This window comes from Protopterus annectens, chromosome 8.part0, assembly GCF_019279795.1.
Source record: "Protopterus annectens isolate FY-2018-M chromosome 8.part0, PAN1.0, whole genome shotgun sequence".
NCBI lineage: Eukaryota > Metazoa > Chordata > Ceratodontiformes > Protopteridae > Protopterus > Protopterus annectens.
This window is the reverse complement of record NC_056741.1, coordinates 799413248-799432083: the sequence shown is the minus strand read 5'-3', so window position 1 is coordinate 799432083 and position 18836 is coordinate 799413248. Positions and strand designations below refer to the sequence as shown.

The window sequence follows — 18836 nt, the reverse complement described above, 5'->3', positions numbered from 1 at the left end:
GAGAAAATAGGACGGGGGGGCGGGGGGGGCAAGAACTGTCAAACCTAGAATATGTACTAATCACACAAAGTCAGTATTGAGACTTTTCATTTCAGTTTTCTAGATTTCAAAGCTGGGTGTGTTTTTCAATTTACTTTACTTGTGTCGACCTCGCTTTGGGTCTGTTTGGAAAAGATAAAAAAATGTTTACACTTAACAGCTCCCCATGAGCAGAAGTAACAACGTACTTATTTATATAGTTATTTATTTTTTTATACTTCATCTTACAACTAAATGTAATAAGTATGTTTTTTAACATAACTGGAATTTTTCATCAGGCTATACTTTATTGAAGCAATAAGTAATATCTTGCCAAACACCATAGGCATATTTATGTGTTTGTTTTTATAGCCATTACAAAACAACTTCAGTTTCAAAGGGCAGAAGTTCAGTTTGTTTTCATAGTCCATTACTTCCACAGCAACAGATCAGTTTGTTTATTTTATGCCAGTCCTTTCTCTTTCCAGTAGGCTCTGGGCATTGCTTCCATGATGCAGCTGTTTGCCCTACTCCAAGGTAACCTTCTTGTGACCAATATTTGGTCCTTGTTCAGAGTCCTTTCCCTATTAACATGGCTTATCCAGGTTCTGAATAGAGTTCTTTCTTCTGGTACATTTTTGTTATATCAGTTCTGCGGACATAGGGTATGGGCAGATGTCTGGCACCACTGTGAGTCCAAGAGTTGTATTTAGTGGGTTTGGTGGTCATCATCTGATCAACTAGAAAATGTTCTTTGTTTTCTGGTTAAGAAAGGGTGTGAGCATGCAGTAATTTCAGATGTGGACATAGTACAAGTGGTCAAACAACATAGCTCAGAATTGCCCTTATTTGAGTAGAATAATGTGAATCATGTGACATTTGATTATGCCCCCATAACAGTAAGCCAGTTTTATTTTATCAGTCCTGTGAAGCTTAGTGGTTGAACAGTTCTCAGGTGAGAATATGGTTAAGATCCTCCAGGTATTCCTGCTGGGACTGCCACTCTCATCATCTCTTAGGTAAATTATTTCAATTTTCTCAAGCAAATTGACCAGCTTTTGGAAAAAAAAATAGTATATGTCAGTGTTTTCTGGGTTCCAGATTTCATGGCTATAGCTCAGTTGTGCCCTATGGCCATGCCGTCATGGTATTTGGTGAACAAGGCTACGAGCTTTTGGCTATATCATTTCAGAAGTTTCTGTTTTTCACCAGCACTTGGTCAGATCTGACTACTTTTTGTGCTTGTGTGTCAAATGCCAGCTTCTCTCCCTCTTTTTCCTTGATTTTAGAAATAAATACGAACATTAAGTTTTTCCCCTAGAAGTCCATAGCATTCACAATCCTGCAGTAGTTAGCTGTGTCACATGTTTTCCTGTTATGGAGCTTCGCAGCACCAGATGTGTCTGTGTTCACCCATCCTCAGCAGTGAATGTTCCTGCTTCATTCTTCAGTCTTTGCCTTTGATCTGCTATCACCAAATCATCTGGTGAGGCTGGCCTTCAGTGGACATCGCATAGTATACGTCCACGCACAAGGTGGTTTCATTAGACATCCCATAGTATAAGTGCACACACAAGGTGGTTTCAATGGAGATTCCATAGAATAAGTGCACACACAAGGTGGTTCATAGTGCAAAATGTTGGAAGGTTTCTGAGCGACACTGAAGGAACTTCACTTCTTCTGTAGGTTGGTCAGTGATGTGGAATTTGTTATAAGGCATTGTTATGTTAGGCGTTTCCTGCCTTGAATTCGATTCCATAAGTGTGCCCTTCAAGGCAGCATGGCAGAGGATTACCTATCCCTTCACTTTCATGCCAGACACAAATGCATGCCAGATAACTGCCTCTGGTACTTCTTATTCCATACAGGGACATTGTGCCAAGTGCTCTAAAGCTTTCTCTATGCACATAGTAGGAGGGTATGCAGATACCACTTGGGTGAGCTTTGCTGTGTACACTGCCCAGTCTTTGGGCTTTGCATTCACCAAGCATTCCCAGGTAGTTTTTAGGCATGCAGCCTAGGAGGTCATTAATCAGCCTAGCCCACATTGCCAGTTTCTTCAATGCACTGTCTGCTTAAGTGACTTGCTCAAGGTGTTGCAATCACATTCACTGTACTGTTTTGAATGGACATTCTGAAAGGTAGTACTAAATGACCCTAACCCCCATAGGCAGTATACAGTGAGAGCAGCAAATGCTTGTGTGACTCACTGAGTGTAATAATGTACTGTTTTTTTTTTTTTTTAATTACATCCTGGTAGGCGAAACTCCTATTCCCTAAGGTGCAGTCATTGTGGAGCTGATTTTATTAAGTGAGATGGAGTGAATCTCAGATCCCCATGCAAGGGACATGTAATGAGCTTACCCATTATGAACATAGGATATACTTTCAGTTTATTTATTAATTTTTTTAATTTGAGAATCATTTAAAATATTGTCATTCACAACTTTAATGTCAAACACATACCAAAAAATAAACTGTTTCTTATATTCTGAGAAGGTAAATCCACATACTTATTAAAATGAATGTTAACTGTTTTGAATATTACTAAAATCTGCTCTCCCAAAATAAAAGAAAACAGAGCAGAATCTTGAAAGTATCAATGTTTATCAAAAGAATACCAGCTACTGAAATTATACAGGACACTATTTTGCTAGACATTTCATTTTCTGCTGCAAGTAATAATAGAATTACATTTATATTAAAATAAGCACGTCTTGCCCTATTTATCATTCTTTATTATTCCTTTCTTGTGTTCTTCAAAAGACATACCCACTGATCAAATGTTGCTTGCTCTGATATTTTCAGCAGATCTTGACTGCAGTTCTTCAGGAAAATTTTCCAGTATAAGTCAATGACTGCTCTATGCTTTGGTCATCTATTTCTATAGGAACTTTTTGCCTCACTGGGCTTTACCGTTTTACCTGAATGAAGTAAAATATTCTTTATACGATGACTTACTGCGCATCTGCAGTACCCTTCCTACTTGAAATCCCTTCCAGAACGGTATGGATGTTTTTGCATAGTGAGACAACCTTTTATTCCTCCCACCCTACCAAGATAAGTTTTGTGATGTTTTTGTGTTACAGACAATGTAGTAATTCAGATACAGCAGGCTCATTTGTAGTATGCTTCATCCTTTTCTGAAGCAGAGGAGCTGGAAGTTCATTGGAAGCTGCCAATTTTTCCTGAGTGAGCAAGAAGTGTTCTTCTGAGGGAGGAGTGTGATCAGTGGAGACACAATCCTGCCTTATACCAGCTGGCTTTTCTATGGCTAAAGCAAGTTTCAGAACTTGAGTTGTGGGCATCATAAGAGGAAACCCAGTAACAGTAGCTTCAGGGCTGGCTTATTGCTTTTTCCCTCAGTCCATATCTCCATCCATCCATCCACAACTCCTTTTTCCACATTTTTACACATAGGGTCAGGATTTAGCCTAAAACATCGACAGTCATCTAGAGCCAAGATTTAGACTCGTGGGTGGCTAGCCTCGCTGTGGTAGTTCTTTCACACCACACTCACAGCCAATTTAGTGTGTCCAGTCCACCTACCACATGTCTTCAGAATGTGGGGGGAAACTGGAGCACCCACAGAAAACCCACATAAACACAGGGAGGACATGCAGACTATGCACAAATGGCACCCAGCTTTGAATTGAACTGGGGAACCTCTTTCTGGGAGGCAACACTATCCACTGTGCCACTGTCAGTCCATATCTGTGTATGCTTAATTCTTTTCTGATGCAACTTGATATTTTTAGACAGCCTAAGTGCTCTTTGGAATTTACAAAACAATTTTAGCTATCAGTTTAAGTACATAATATTAATATTCAAATGTTTGACACCAGCATGATATGAAGATAGCTGGATAACTGTAATTCACAGATGGACATTTATGGAGTACATAGTATGAATTTTTTTTATTCCACCAAGAAAACAGAGATAGGCAAGCATAACCCAGTCATCATGAACTTATCTTGAAGCCTATTAGCCTTCATGAAATGAAGCATCCCTCAGTTTTCATTAATATTCCTAGCAGTATTTAAGCACCTGCTTTATGAAGAAAGAATGTTTATCAGCGAACTGTTGAAGTGCTTCTAGACTTTCAAAAAACTGCATTCATTAAACTATATTTTGCTCAGTTGCGTATTCACCACTTATCCTGAATTGAAAGCAGGTTCAGAAGACTGCATTATGATACAGTGATGTCCACTCTAATGAAGTCGTACGCCAATAGCTGCGATTCACCTTTTACATATTCCTGCAAACAGACCTTAATGACTGGTAGATTAGATAGCCTCCTACACTGTTAGACTTTGGGAGGAATGCTGTGCTCCTTGGACTAGATGCAGAAATACTTTCCTCATCTAAATCTTGGAGAAAGGAAGTGTCATTGAATGTTTGCCCACGTAGCCATTTATACTTAAGAACATCAAGGCCTTCAGTGAAGGCTGTAAAATAGTTAATAATAGGAGGCGAGGAAAATGGAAGTATGGCGTTGTTTTATATGTTTAGTTGCTTATATCTAGATTCGTCGGTCCATTCATTTATTACTTAATCATCTGCTTACCCAGCTTGAGTCATGGGGGGGTGGAGGGACCCTATCACAGCATGCCATGGCCACAAGACACAAAAATAATGCTGAACAAGGCACCTGTCTATTCCAGGATTGACACACTAATCCACACATGCCATGTATACGTATGGGCACATCTCTGAGATGTGGGAGAAAAACTGTAGCACCTGAAGAAAACTGACACAGAAGACATTCCAGCTGAGTGATGAACTGTCAATGAATTCTTAAAATTACACTAGGGAGATGTACAAGAAAAGATTTAATTAAAACATACTTTTACTGCTTGTATTACATGGTGTTTGTCTTAGAGTGAACGTGAAAAAGCCTTATGCCTGATTTAGACACTGTAGATTTGCTTGCATGACTTATTTGTCCATTTTATAAGTACAGTAAAACCCATCAAGGCAGATGTCTCTGATTTCAAACACAGTTTGAAGTTTATTTGTTTTTGTTTTGTTTTTTTATATCTAGCTATATTGAGCAGGGAGTAGGTAACTAGCTGTAACATTATGTTTTACTTGATTGACAAGGCTAATGCCCATTATGATTATGTTGTTTTTGGGAATACAGGAATGTGCTGGAGAACCCCTTTTCATGCTGTATTGTGCTATCAAGCAGCAAATGGAGAAAGGCCCAATAGATGCCATTACAGGAGAAGCCCGGTACTCACTTAGCGAGGACAAGCTAATTCGACAGCAGATCGACTATAAGATGTTGGTAAGTTCATTTTCTGGTAGAAAGACTGGGCAATTCATCATGTGTTACATCATAAATAAACTTTTCAGCAGTGGTGATAAGAATACAAGATACAAAGCTGGCTAAGTGTCTATTCGGAGAAATAGTGTGGAACTGGTACAAAATTTTACCGTTATCTCATTTTACCAATGCCCAGCTGTACTGAGCTGGGAGCAGTGCATTTAAAATTGTTGGTTGCAGGAGCATGTCATTGTGGGTAGATATCTGTCCCAGCCTGTACAGACCTTGTGGTATAAGTTTGCTTGAGCTTGTTTAGGTTGGTCATCACAGTTGCATGCAAATTTGCAAGTATACAAGTATATGTATGTGTGACCATTTTATGTTTTTATAACACCAAAAGGAGTAGATTAACTCACACCTCTGATGCTTCGTTCCATAGTAATAATAATAATAATAATAATATGTTCAACACTCTAATGTAAAACTAGTCAGAGCTTGTGAATGGATCCATTATCAGTTCTTACTGGCAGTGCATGCTTTTAATTCAGCTGGGTTTTTTCCATGTAATTTTTAATTAGTTTGACAGCAAAGTGAGGCATAACATAAAATTCCTACTAAATAATCATCATATTAGCTAAGAACCCTAGGCATTTCAGTTAACAAAATACTGTAACATTCAGTGCTGAATTGTGACCAGTATCTTTCATCATTAGTAGAACAACATATGAAACAAGATGCATCTTCCACCAGGTTGCAGAAAAGCAGATGGACAGCAAACAGTGCTTCATCTGACATTTCCACCCCCCACTACAATTACTTCACACATAGTTTGTAGCTTTGATTCATCCTGTACAGTTGTTGTCGTGATGCAGTTAATACCCTTAAATGCAAAAAAATTACTTCAGCATAGTTACTCTACCATAATTGTTGAAACCATAGATAGTATAGGGCATGTTTCACCATGCTTGCCAACCAACGAGAGAAGTGGGAAGGCTGTAGGTGGTAATAAAATTGCGAATCAGCTGAGGATAAGAACCTGTTTCATAGATTCATAGATACATAGACTTTTACTAAGCTAATGAACTAAGGGGTCTTTCTAAGCCTAGCCAAGTTTTCCCAAAACAGTAATGATGTCCTGCATCCAAATAGGCCATTGAGGGCCAGACATTTAGAAGCTGCCTCTGTCCACAGGGTTAGCAGCTGTTTCCCTCTCTCTCGCCCTCTCTGTCTGTCCCCCACCCCAAAAACAGTGAATGCTCTGAGAAGTCAAATCCCATCTGGACAAGTGGGACCCTAGTGATGTGATACATGGGATTTTACTGGTTTTGATTGGGGAAAGAAGGTAAGACACAGAGTCCAGGCTGCTCAAACATAAAATGTGTGGTAGTTTAAGTTAAAGAAAATAGCTGCTCATATCTAAACAAGCAAAAAAGCACCCCCCACACAAAAAATGTGCTTTTTTGTCCTTCACTCATACAGTAAAGGCCCTTGTTTGCTGTACTCACTTATACACACTAACTCTGAGGATACTGTTAGATAAAAAGCGAAATGCACTTTAGTATCAATTTTTGTTTAGCTGATAAACCTTGCCAGCATACTCCTGCTTCCTAGACTAACACTGCTGGAATTAAGAACAAACAGCATACGATGACTAAGGAAATACAGTAAAGCAAAAAAGGTCTAGTAACAGCAAATGTGAGGGGTTGTCATTCAAGTACTTTATTGGAAACTGGCACTGAGGAAGGTCAGTGGTTGAGCTGGTAAAGCACCAGAAAGAAGGTTTATAAAACAGACTAACATCCTTCATTTATCTAAACCTTCTTTTGGTTCTATCACACGGACCATTCTGGCAGCAGCTACTGTGTCAATATGTCGATGGTGTATACTTGGATGCCTGCCAAGTGCAAGAAACAAGTTCCTCTGCATTTATGATACTAGAATACAAACCTTAAATCCAGGTTACGTAGCTTTACTCTACCTGTTTAAAAATGTTTTACCAAGAAAAAAAATTCTTATATTATAGGCCTGTCTTAGAAAAAAATTAGTTTTCATGTTTTACTGGTTGGCTATACACCTGGTATGTTATATATGGTTCTGCGTATTGTCCTGCTGTTATATCTTATACTAACAAGTGTCGGGGTTGCTTGTATTCCTTCGCTTATGCTTACTGATAATTTGTTATTAGACTCATTTGCTAATATACTGCACATACATGTACCCCCTTACCACTGCTCTTGTGTAGTCATAGGGAAAGAGTTTAGAACCCTACCAGTAATACCAACATGGCTGTCTGACTGCCATTACTGGTCTATCCTAGCTGCCTTCTATTGTATCTAATTCACATGCCTCTCCATAAAGCATTTCTTTTTGCTCCCCATCTGTTACCCTTAATTGTGCCATAGCTAATGAGTGATCTACTATATTCAGAGATGGCCAGTCCTTCATAATGTTCTAGCTTGTCTGACACTCTGTTAACTTGTTATGTTCTTGTATCTTACATCTTTCTTCTGTGACGCATAGTAATTATTTTTTTTTTTTTAGCTTTTCTCCCTGGACAGCCACTGAAAATGGGCCAACTGCTAGTGGTGTTAGAAATTTAGAAAATTCTAAATGCATACATAACAATTCCTTGCCTTGGTAGTATTCTCGAAAGTACAAAAAGGGATAAGTCCTCATCTCTAAAACATCATTAACACACATACTCAGTAGAGTCCCTTTTTCATTGTAAGACAACAGTTTTTAGGAAGGTACTTTAATGAAATTACCCTAATGTTGCATTGATCTTATTCATCTGTTTCTGTTTTTCCAACATGTACCATGCATAGCTGTAGCCCAGTTTGCATTTACAGACTAGCAGGCCCATTGTCATAATGGAGATAAGGTACTATATTATTCTCACCTCCTGCGTTGTTCAGGCAGATCTTTTCAAATTAAAACATGTAATGGCAAGTTACGGAAAATAAAAATATTTGCTGGTTGCATTCGCATTTGAGATAAGTCTCTACATTTTCAAATTGCATTTCTGGTGATTACAAATGCTGCCTTGCCTGTGGCTCTTTGGTTTGTGATGTCTCGAGACTGTTAGAATTCATTCTCACTTTCACTTTTACATACTTTATTCTAGCATCACAACTATGTGACATTAATCTTTATACAGACCGTTCATGTCCCATGCCACGTGGCCCATGGGGACATTTTTAGCATTTCAAAATGCTTTGTAAAGCATGCTTGGGTAGGAGAGGCCACAACAATGGTTTCCTGGGGTGTTAACAGTTAAATGAATCGAAGTGAATGTGGAAGAAAGAGGGCCTTAACATGGTCAAAATATTCTTTATCTTAATATGATGTTTCTACTTTGACTGTGCCTCAGTGATGTAAGGCTGTGAATAGAAGCTAGAACCTAATTTGTTGCTTTACACGTTACTGCCCCCAGCCATAAATGTGACTGCTGGGGTTTTGGTGGCATGATAGAAGCATCAGGCTGCTCTTCCATAAAACAAAGTATGCTTTGTACAGCCAGTTGTGGACAACCATGGCTGACAGCTAAAAAATTTTTCACACAAATTTTATATCTTGTAATAAACAAGTTGTATGATGAAAGTCCCTTGCCCTTCATAAAAATGCAGTTTTGTTTGTAAACATTGTGGGACTGGTAGTTCATTTTTCAAAATTATTTAGTAATTTATTTATCTGGTAGACTTAGCTTAACAGAACTGTTTTCAGCCACAGCCAAGGCCACAAGGCCACAAAGATACTGAAGTACAGTAAAGCAGGACTTATACTGCAGACACAGTAAACATGGCTCTTGGTAAAGATGTCATAAAGTACAGTAAAACAGAACAATCGTAGGTCAAATAAATAACACACATTAGCAAGATATATCATCAAGCATTCACTGAGCAGACAGCTCATTAACTGTCATAGATCCCAGATCGCAGTTTTCATAAGGTATCACAGTATATGCTCTGCCAGCTGCTATCACCACACAGCATAGGTAATATGTTTAATATGGGGTACATACAAAGGTTATATATGGGAGTTTGATGAGGTGTGAGGAGTCAAAAGACAAACTGAAGCTATATTGTTGGTTTGAAGTAAAGTTTGTGCTTCTAAAAAAAAAAAACAGGTTAGGAGTTCATAGTTGATGAAGAGGACCCCCAGGAGGGAGAATTGCTAGCATAGTAGAAAGAGTTGTGATGTAGAGAAGATGTAAAAACACTGGTAAACTGAGAGGTGGACAGAAAAGACATGGCTGTAAGGCAGAAATGGATGAAAAGGAGAATAAAGATAAGCAGGCAGACAGAGGAACAGGGTCCCTATTAAATTGCCGAACATTTCAAAGTTCGAATGTCATATGGTCGACACCATATGATTGAACTTTTGAAAAGTTCAAAGGTGAAAGGCAACAGCTCCATAAGTGCAGAATGGGAAAATTTCCCTTTTCTGCACTGAAGTGTGGTCTTGGAGTTGGTATATTTAAGTAGGGTGGGTGTGGGGGGCACAGGGGAGCACAGGGGGGCTTGTCCCCTTGCTCAGAGAGCTAAGGTAAGTTTTTTTTTTTTTTTTTTTTACTTTTTTTATTTTATATTCAAGTTTTCAAGTTTCGCTCATATGTTGTCGAACATATGAGGTTCGAAATTGTGAAGCTTCAAATATATACTATAGACCCGAGGAACATGACTACAAAGGGTGATGAAGAATTGTGCACTGAGTTTTGGGGATTTAAAATTATTTCTACCTATTGATTGAGAGATTATTTCTATACATAATTATAGCTTGACTTAAAAATACTTTATTCTAGGTAAATTAAAAAAGAAATGGATTTAAATATTGTAAATACAATCGTAATAAACTGGTAATGAGGGGATATCTTGATGTTTGCTGACCTGGCATCTGAACTGGTTAAGAAAGTGGAATGGGTGCATTTTTTTCTGTTTTTTTTTTTTAGGTTCAAATGGAAATTATGTAAATCTTAACTGGTTCAGATGTTGGGGTAGAAACACTTAAGATGTATCAGTCTAGTCAAATTGTAGGACTAGAGCAGGGGGTCTAGTAAATAGCTATCTGCTTCACAGTGGGAGCTTTATTTATTACATTTAAGCAATTTCTGATCCTCACCAAGGGTGCCTTATTGGATATTAGACTGCTTTCAGGCTTGATAGCCCAGAGATAGATGCCCTGCTCTAAGAACTGGTGGACCTTGACATCTACCTAAATGAACATGTCACAGCACAGCAGGGTAATCAGTGAGAGACATACAAATCTGCTTGTCTCTTATTCATGCTGAGAGACTTGAAGGTGTAGCACATGTGGCTGGGTGCCATGGCAACAGAAGAAAGATTCTGAGGCTATTCTCACATACATAGCAAACTGGAGGAGAGAACAAGTTTTTTCAGTGCCTCTCTCACTCTGTTCCTTTCTTGGATGAGAATGCAACACTTTTGCAGTGTGCTTCACAAGAGCAGGCAAAGAAATCACACCATCAGGAGAAAACAGTCTATGCCAGGCAAATGATAGCAGTGGAGGCTACAGGCGATGCCAAGTGCACAGAATGTTAATGCAGGTTATGAAACTAACCAGTCCAGATGGTAAGCTGCGTTCTGGCTTTGCTACACTGCCTTCCCATTTCATAGTTTAAAAACCTGTTTGAAATGGTGTATGTCACATTTCTATTTGAAAACAGGGTAAAGAGAAGAGTTACTTGCTGAGGTGTCATTGCATTTTAGTCACTAAATCAGTTATTTGTGTGTGAATGTTTGCATAGGTGAGTGTTCTGGAATGTGCGTGCAGGCTTTTGAATGGGTTTGTGCAAATGAGTGCATAAGTGTGAATGTGCATGTGTGCTTATGTGTTTGTGCATGTGTGAGTCTGTGTTTCAGAGACAATGAAGTGGAGCTAAGAAAATGATGAGTTGTAGAGTATAATGCAGAAACCAAGGCACAGGCATAGGATGATGTTGAGTGGGTGTAGTCTTTTGAATTAAAAGCTGACTTGTTGATGGCCATCATGGCCCACTGATCACAAATAACTTGCCAAAGGGACCAGCTGTTTGATGGCAGTGGCTTGTGAATGTTAGCTTTGTTGAGAGTGTTCACAGGCATATATGCAAAATCGGAAAGGGAATTTTGATCTATTCAAACTTTTGAAGGTGAAAAAGTTTGAAGAAGTACTTTTATCTTCACGATTTGTTTGAGTATCTTAAGCACCCATGTAGACATTCAGATGCGTGCATGACACACACACACCACACACACACACACACACACACACACACACACAGCATCCTCCCCCCAAAAAAAAAAAACATATAGTGAGGACAGATATGCACAGAAATTGAAAAAGGTATCTTGTCTCCTTAAATTTTTTAAGGAGAAAAAGTCTGAGGAAGCAGTTTTTAGCTCACAATCTGTTGTTTTTCTTTTTTAGTACCTGAAGCAATCACCTAGATGTGTTCATATGTCAGCATACACATGCACACATATACACATACACACATACAGCGCATCCTACCACTCTTGCCAATAAGGCAAAGTTTACTGAAGCTGAGCCCATGTAAAACTGAAAATCAAAAACACCCCGATCATGCCTATATTCATTTCCCAGACTACTACAATAAAAATCATCTCAGCTCTTTCTTTTATGTAAATATGTCTATATACATGCACACACAAATACACATATACACACACATGGTTTCTCTGCATTTGACCAAATGTATGTTTGTTCGACGAACACAGGGGTGGATTGTAATATTGACTGTATGAATGGTCAAACGGTGGATACAGGTAAGTGGGGTTGGGGGGTGGTGAGAGCCTGTGTGTGTGTGTGTGTGTGTGTGTGTGTGTGTGTGTGTGTGTGTGTGTGTGTGTGTGTGTGTGAGTTAGGGTTGGGTTAGGCATGAGTGAAGGATGGGTGTTATGTGTTGTGTGAGTTTCTGTATTTTAAGGTAAGGGTTAGGATATAGATGTAGTGTTGTTTGTATGTGTTTGTGAATGTTTGTGTGTCTGAGTCTGTCTTGTGTAGTGACAGTGTTACAGAAAGGTTTTAATGATGTTAAGGTGTAGGTTTATGCTTGGGGGAAGGGGCAGTGTTAAGGTTAGGATTAGCACCCATTACTAAGGTGATGCAGGACTATAGACCTGCCAACCCAAGTTCAACCTGCATTTCAGGACCTTGACAATGCAGAAAGAGAGGAAGAGCATGCTCATTCTGAGGGGTAGGGATGATGGTTCTCACTTGGCTTGCATTGACCCAGCCACATCTGGATGATATGGGCATGGCCATACAAGCAAGTGACAATACTGCTGATATCACATCTGGGGGAGCATGAATGTGCCGAATGAGGAACGAGGCCCTTGCAGTGATGTGCATGCTTATGTCAACACTGGGGTGGAATTAGCTTCAGAAAATGAAAAATGTTTTATTGCCGGGTTGTTGGCAAGAGTATAAAACACACTCATAGCTGCCTGAATGATGGCCCATTAAGGGCTTCATAGTCATGAAACATGGAAACAAAAATGATACAAAATAAATACATTAAAAAAGTGCATTGCAATGTTTTTTGTCATGAATGTCTATATGGAGAAAGAAATACAGAGAAAGCAAGAGATAAAGAAGTCTGTGTCTCAGTCTCTCAAATACAAACACACACACACGTGTGTGTGCGTGTGTGTGTGTGTGTGTGTGTGTGTGTGTGTGTATATATATATGAGATAAAGAAGTCTGTGTCTCAGTCTCTCACATACAAACACACACACACGTGTGTGTGTGTGTATATATATATATATATATATATGAGATGAAGTCTGTGTCTCAGTCTCTCACATACAAACATGCACACACACACACGTGTGTGTGTGTGTGTGTATATATATATATATATATATATATATATATACACACACACACACACACACACACACACACACACACACACACACACACAAACATGCGCGTGTGTGTATATACTATATGTATGTACATTCTACAACATTGTTGCCCATGCCTTTATACGTGGGTTATAGTACATCAGAATCAGTGATACCAAAATGGGTGAGGAGCAGAATACATGAGAGTCTTAATGTTGGTGTCAACTAGGTGAATGGTTAGCAATACAACAGCTTTTTTGTCTGGAACCAATCTATAACAAATTATTTAAGTGAAAAATTTTGTTCAAATTTATGTATTTATCAATATTTTTGCTTATATATTTTTACTCTGCTTTTGGTTGACAGACTCTGAACTGTGTGTGCCCCGAGAGTGACAGTGGTACTGAAATCCTAGTAAAAGTGCTGAATTGTGATACAGTGACTCAGGTAAAGGACAAGCTTCTGGATGCTGCGTACAAGGGTATTCCTTACTCCCAACGACCCAAGGCAGAAGACATGGATTTAGGTAATGTTGCAGAATCAATTACTAGAATTGTCCTTACAGGATTTATTGCTTTATTTTAATCCCTAAATGTTACACAATCCACTATAAAATGCATTTTATCAATTAAATGCTACATAATCCAGTAAAACAAGCATTTAGTACTTAAATGATACACAATCCATTGTAGCAAGCAAAATAAAGAGTAAATGCGACAATGAAATTGTGTTTTTCTAATTGCATTTTTTAATTAAATGCTGCTCAACGCCAGAAGTCTAAACCTCAAAATGCATGCACTCAAGGCTCTCCTTAGTATGGAAGAAATTGACGTATGTGCAGTGACAGAAACCTGGTTCAAGGCTCCAGAGAGCACCCCAGCACTACCAGGCTATAACTCCTACCATACCTTTAGGTCCCAAAACCAGGACCAGAACACAAAAGGAGGGGGTGTGTCCATATTCATCAAGAACACCCACACCTCCAGGTTAGTAGCACAGCATGCGGAATCTGAGACCATCTAAGTGCAATTGACAGCGGGTAAACTGACTGTTCAATTTATAGCTTGCTACAGATCTCCCACCTTGTCTCAGGATGCTCACGCAGCATTCCTGAGAACATTAGAAAGTATGAAGATTCTACCCAACACCATGCTACTGGGTGACTTCAACTATCCAAACATTGACTGGGAAAACTGCTCAAGCTCAAATGTCCTAGCTCAATGCTTCCTTGAGTTTATAAACTCAAACGCCCTTGAACAGCTGGTCACCACTCCCACAAGAGGTGACAACATACTGGACCTGGTCATCACCAACATGGGAACCTATGTTCCACACCTGAGTTAAACTCGTCATTGGTAAGATCAGATCACAAACTAATCACACTGGACATCCACATCCCGACCCCCCCCCCCAGTCAAGGAAATCAAGGTAAAAAACTTCTCTAAAGCCAACTTCACACTCCTCAAGACCGAGGTGGGAAGTTTCAAAGCTCCCAATCAAATGGAAAATGATGCCTCATCGGCAGAATCCTTTACAAATGCATTCTATGAACACCTTCAAGAATGCATGGACCGAGCGATCGCAAGTAAAACCAAGACCAACTCCTCAAAATAGAGGAAGCCAGTCTGGTGGACCCCGGCCATAAATAAACTTTACAACAGAAGGAGGAAACTCCTGCAAGACAGAAGAAAATCCCAAAATAAGAAGGCATCTCTGATTAACATCAGTAAAAAACTGCGCTCCCTCATGAAATCATTCAAGTCCAACTTCGAAAGAAAAATAGCCAATGACTCTAAGGATAACCACAAGGCCTTCTTTAACTATGTCAAGAGTCTAGGGGCAAACTCTCAGATATGCTCCGAGCTAGTGCATAATGGCCATAAATACACTGAACCAACCGACATTGCCAACATCCTGGCTGACAAGTTCAGTGCAAACTTCACCCCTCCCTCTCCACCAAAGGGGCTAGCACCCATCCCAGAAAAATGTGGCGCTCCAGATAACTCAGACACACAAGTAATGACAGCCCTTGCAACAGCCAAAAACACAGCATCAATGGGACCAGATGCTATCCCAGGTTGTGTCTTACATGAGCTTCAAAATGAACTAACCCCCCATCTCAAATCACTATTCAAACTCAGCCTCTCTACAGGCTATGTACCCAAAGAATGGCTTACAGCAACAGTCGTACCACTCCACAAAGGTGGTGCCACAATTGACCCTGGGAACTATCGTCCTATAAGCTTGGTCTGCAAAGCCATGGAACGCATTATCATAGAGCTCATTAACAGGGACATTGGGAACCTCCAGACACTGGACCCCACCCAGTTCGGTTTTGTTAAAGGCAGATCTTGCCTCCTGAACTTGGTCGACTTCTACGAAACAGTCACCAAGGCCATAGATGAAGGGAAGGTGCTCCACACAGCATATCTGGATCTCGCTAAGGCGTTTGACACCATCCCACACTCAGGAATCATAGACGAACTCACCAGCTTAAATATTAACCCCTATGTCACAAGATGGGTTGCCAATTGGCTCTCAGACAGAACCCACACGGTAAGAGTAGCAGGTGCCATGTCTGACACTAAACCAGTCACAAGCGGAGTCCCACAGGGCTCAGTCCTGGGACCCCTCCTGTTCGGTATATATTTCTCCGAAGTACAGGCAAAGGCGGAGGGACTGTGGCTAACCATGTTCGCAGATGACTGTAAATTGGGTGCAATAATTGACTCTCCAGCTGACACAGACATCCTGCAAAAGGGTCTCACAGAGACAAACACCTGGTGTCAAAGTCACGGCCTCAAGCTAAATGCCAAAAAATGCATAGTAATCCCATTTGGGAAAAACAAAGTACCTACAAACTACCACATAGATGGCAATCCACTAAGTACAGAAGAAGTAATTAGGGACCTGGGTACCCAAGTAGATAGCATGCTCTCCTTTGATAACCACATAGCCAAAACGGTCAGGAAATCCTTCTATGTGGCACACCTGATCACAAAGGGTTTCTCATCCAGATCCAAGGAGGTGATTGTGCCCCTTTACTCCTCACTCATTAGGCCCATAATAGAGTACAATGCCCCATTTGCGATGTACCTCACTAGACACCTGCAACAACTAGAAAGACCACAGAAGTACCTCACTAAGAGGATTAAGGGCTTTAAACAATTACCCTATGAAGCACAACTAAAAAAGCTCCAGCTCTTCTCAGTTGCTTACCGTCTTCTCAGAGGTGACCTATGTCTGACCTATAGGGCCATGTCAAACCCTGAACTAATGGACATGCTTCACCTCAAAAAAACGAGATCCCTCAGAATCACTCGTTCTAGCGACTTGAACCTATGTACAACAATAAACAGGACATGCTGGAGGGATAGATTCCTGTCCCAGCGACTCCCCTCACTCTGGAATAGAATCCCAATCCATATTCGACAGAGCTCCTCTCTGACCCTTTTCAAGAGAAATCTTGATGAGTGGATGTGGTGGATGTGTAATCGTAAGTTCTACCCTGGGATCACTTCAGGAGCCCTGTTGACAGAGGCCCAGGTTACTAATCTAATGGGGAGGCGAAAACCATCACTCTGTGGCTAGGCTTATAAATGCCCATGGGCAGATAGCCTAGTACTTACCTATGAACCTACGAACAAGGTGTTTTTTCATGACATTTAGCTGCAAGTGGAGTAAATGTCTAAAGATGGAGTAGTTTGTAGAGCTGGGATTCTAACAGTAGGTTAGATCTTTATTTTACAAGTGACTTTTTGGCTTTTTTAAGCATTAGGAAGAGTACATTGGAAAAAATGAGTAAGAAAGAGGGAGAAAGAAACGGTGGAAGTAATAAATAGATGTTAACATCAGTGGGGTGTTAACATGGACACTTACAGCCAACAGTTTTCAAGAAGTGTTTGAAGAGGTAGGTTTTAAATGGTGAAATGGAAGAATCTAATATTAGAAGGATTAGTAATTACAAACTTCAGGAGTAACTTGGTGAGGGCATATTTTGTGAGTGAATGAGAGAAAAACGAGTCTGTAACAGGACATGCGCACAAACCACACTAGTGTCAATGCAACTTGTACCCAAGAGACGAGGTTAATGGTGGGCCAAGAACAAAACCCTTTCATATTGTCAGGATGACACCATACCTCTGTCTGCCTTGCTCTTGACAGTCAGGAATGTGCTCTACACTATGATGCACATCAGACTGTAGAATCAAAATAGGAAATAATGAATGCAGAAATAAGAAATAGATTGTACATTTTTTAACATATTACATTTTTAATAAAACATTAGTGATTTCTGTTAAAACATGCACAACATATATTTGATATATTTATTAATAGCTTTACAGAGATTTTGTAAAGAACAGCATTGTTTACACTTTTTGGTATAATTTTGAAGAGGTGCTGACATTTGTTGGTTGTATGATTACAATTATACTTTAAGTTTTTCTGATAAACAGGACATAGAATTAACAGCATAAGTGAGAAAAGTGACATAGCTATCTTTCAGTTACTGTGGTGGTAAATAGGCATTTACAAGGCAGATAAATGTGCTTCTCACTCTTTTAAATACATTTTTCTATGACTAATAAACATGCCAGTGATAATTTGTTATATACAGTATTATGAAGCAAAAATACTGCAAAGGGATTGGCTAGAAACTGAAGGTTGTATCCCCACTAAAGACAGCAGGTAAATCATCCTATTAGTCTGGGCCACACCCCTGCAGCAAGATGAAAATGTCCCTTGATTCTGTGCAGTGAAGTCTTATCTTTCACTGAAGGAGCGGTGGAGCAGCATTGCCTTCTACCAGCTCCCCAGCCTCATCTCAGTGCAGCCTACTTTGTGGCTCAGATAAAGAGAATAAGCCAATAGGAAGAAACTGGTGAGAAAGTAGCACAGAATACACAAGTAACATTTTGAGATGTAGTGTTTGAAAATAAAATGTTTATCCATGGTAGATCACAAGTCTAAAAATGCATCTTTTAATTTTGAAGTTTTATGTTTTTGTCTGCCACCTGCAGAATGGCGTCAGGGACGTATAGCTCGGATCATCCTTCAAGATGAAGATGTGACGACAAAGATAGAGTGTGACTGGAAGAGGTTGAATACGTTGGCACATTATCAGGTATAGTAGTGTTGGGTTGTTCAACCAAAATCCAATATAACCACCACCAGAGGAGTTTAGGGAGCATTTAAAGGAATGATACCCTTTGACTGGTAAACAAAAATCAGCACAATCATAGAGCAGATGCAGTGAAACAGGACTTCACTTGGGTAGTCTTGTGGCCACCTGTAAGTGGTCATGTAGGACTGCTGTCCACACACATTAATATCATTTATCTCCTTATTATAGTCATCTTCAGTGCTGTCCTGAGCTAGATACCAGAAGTGATGTACTGCCGCTAAAAGAATCTGTGCTTAACTGTGGCATCTGTCCAGGTTATATTGTCTTATACTCAGAGCAGGTGTTTATTCCTTATCATAGTCATCTGCAGCACTGTCCTGAACTAGATACCACAAGTGATGTACTGCCGCTAAAAGAATCTGTGCTTACCTGCGGCATGTGTCCAGGTTATATTGTCTTATACTCACAGCAGGTGTTTATTCTTCTTCTACTTTGCAGTTGTCACCGTTACTTAACCTGCAGGCCAGATTTAAAGTATGTACAGGTTTTGCAGTGG

At 39.7% G+C, this 18836-nt stretch overlaps 1 protein-coding gene across 1 annotated transcript in view; it reads left to right on the top strand.

Annotated features, from left to right (window-relative positions):
* PLXNA3 (plexin A3) overlaps positions 1-18836 on the top strand; it is a 1436523-nt gene that overhangs the window by 1351301 nt on the left and 66386 nt on the right. Inside the window, exons 24-26 of the mRNA XM_044080266.1 lie at positions 5162-5308; positions 13522-13681; positions 18177-18280. Coding sequence (XP_043936201.1) covers positions 5162-5308; positions 13522-13681; positions 18177-18280 — 411 coding nt within the window. The remainder of the gene's footprint in view (positions 1-5161; positions 5309-13521; positions 13682-18176; positions 18281-18836) is intronic.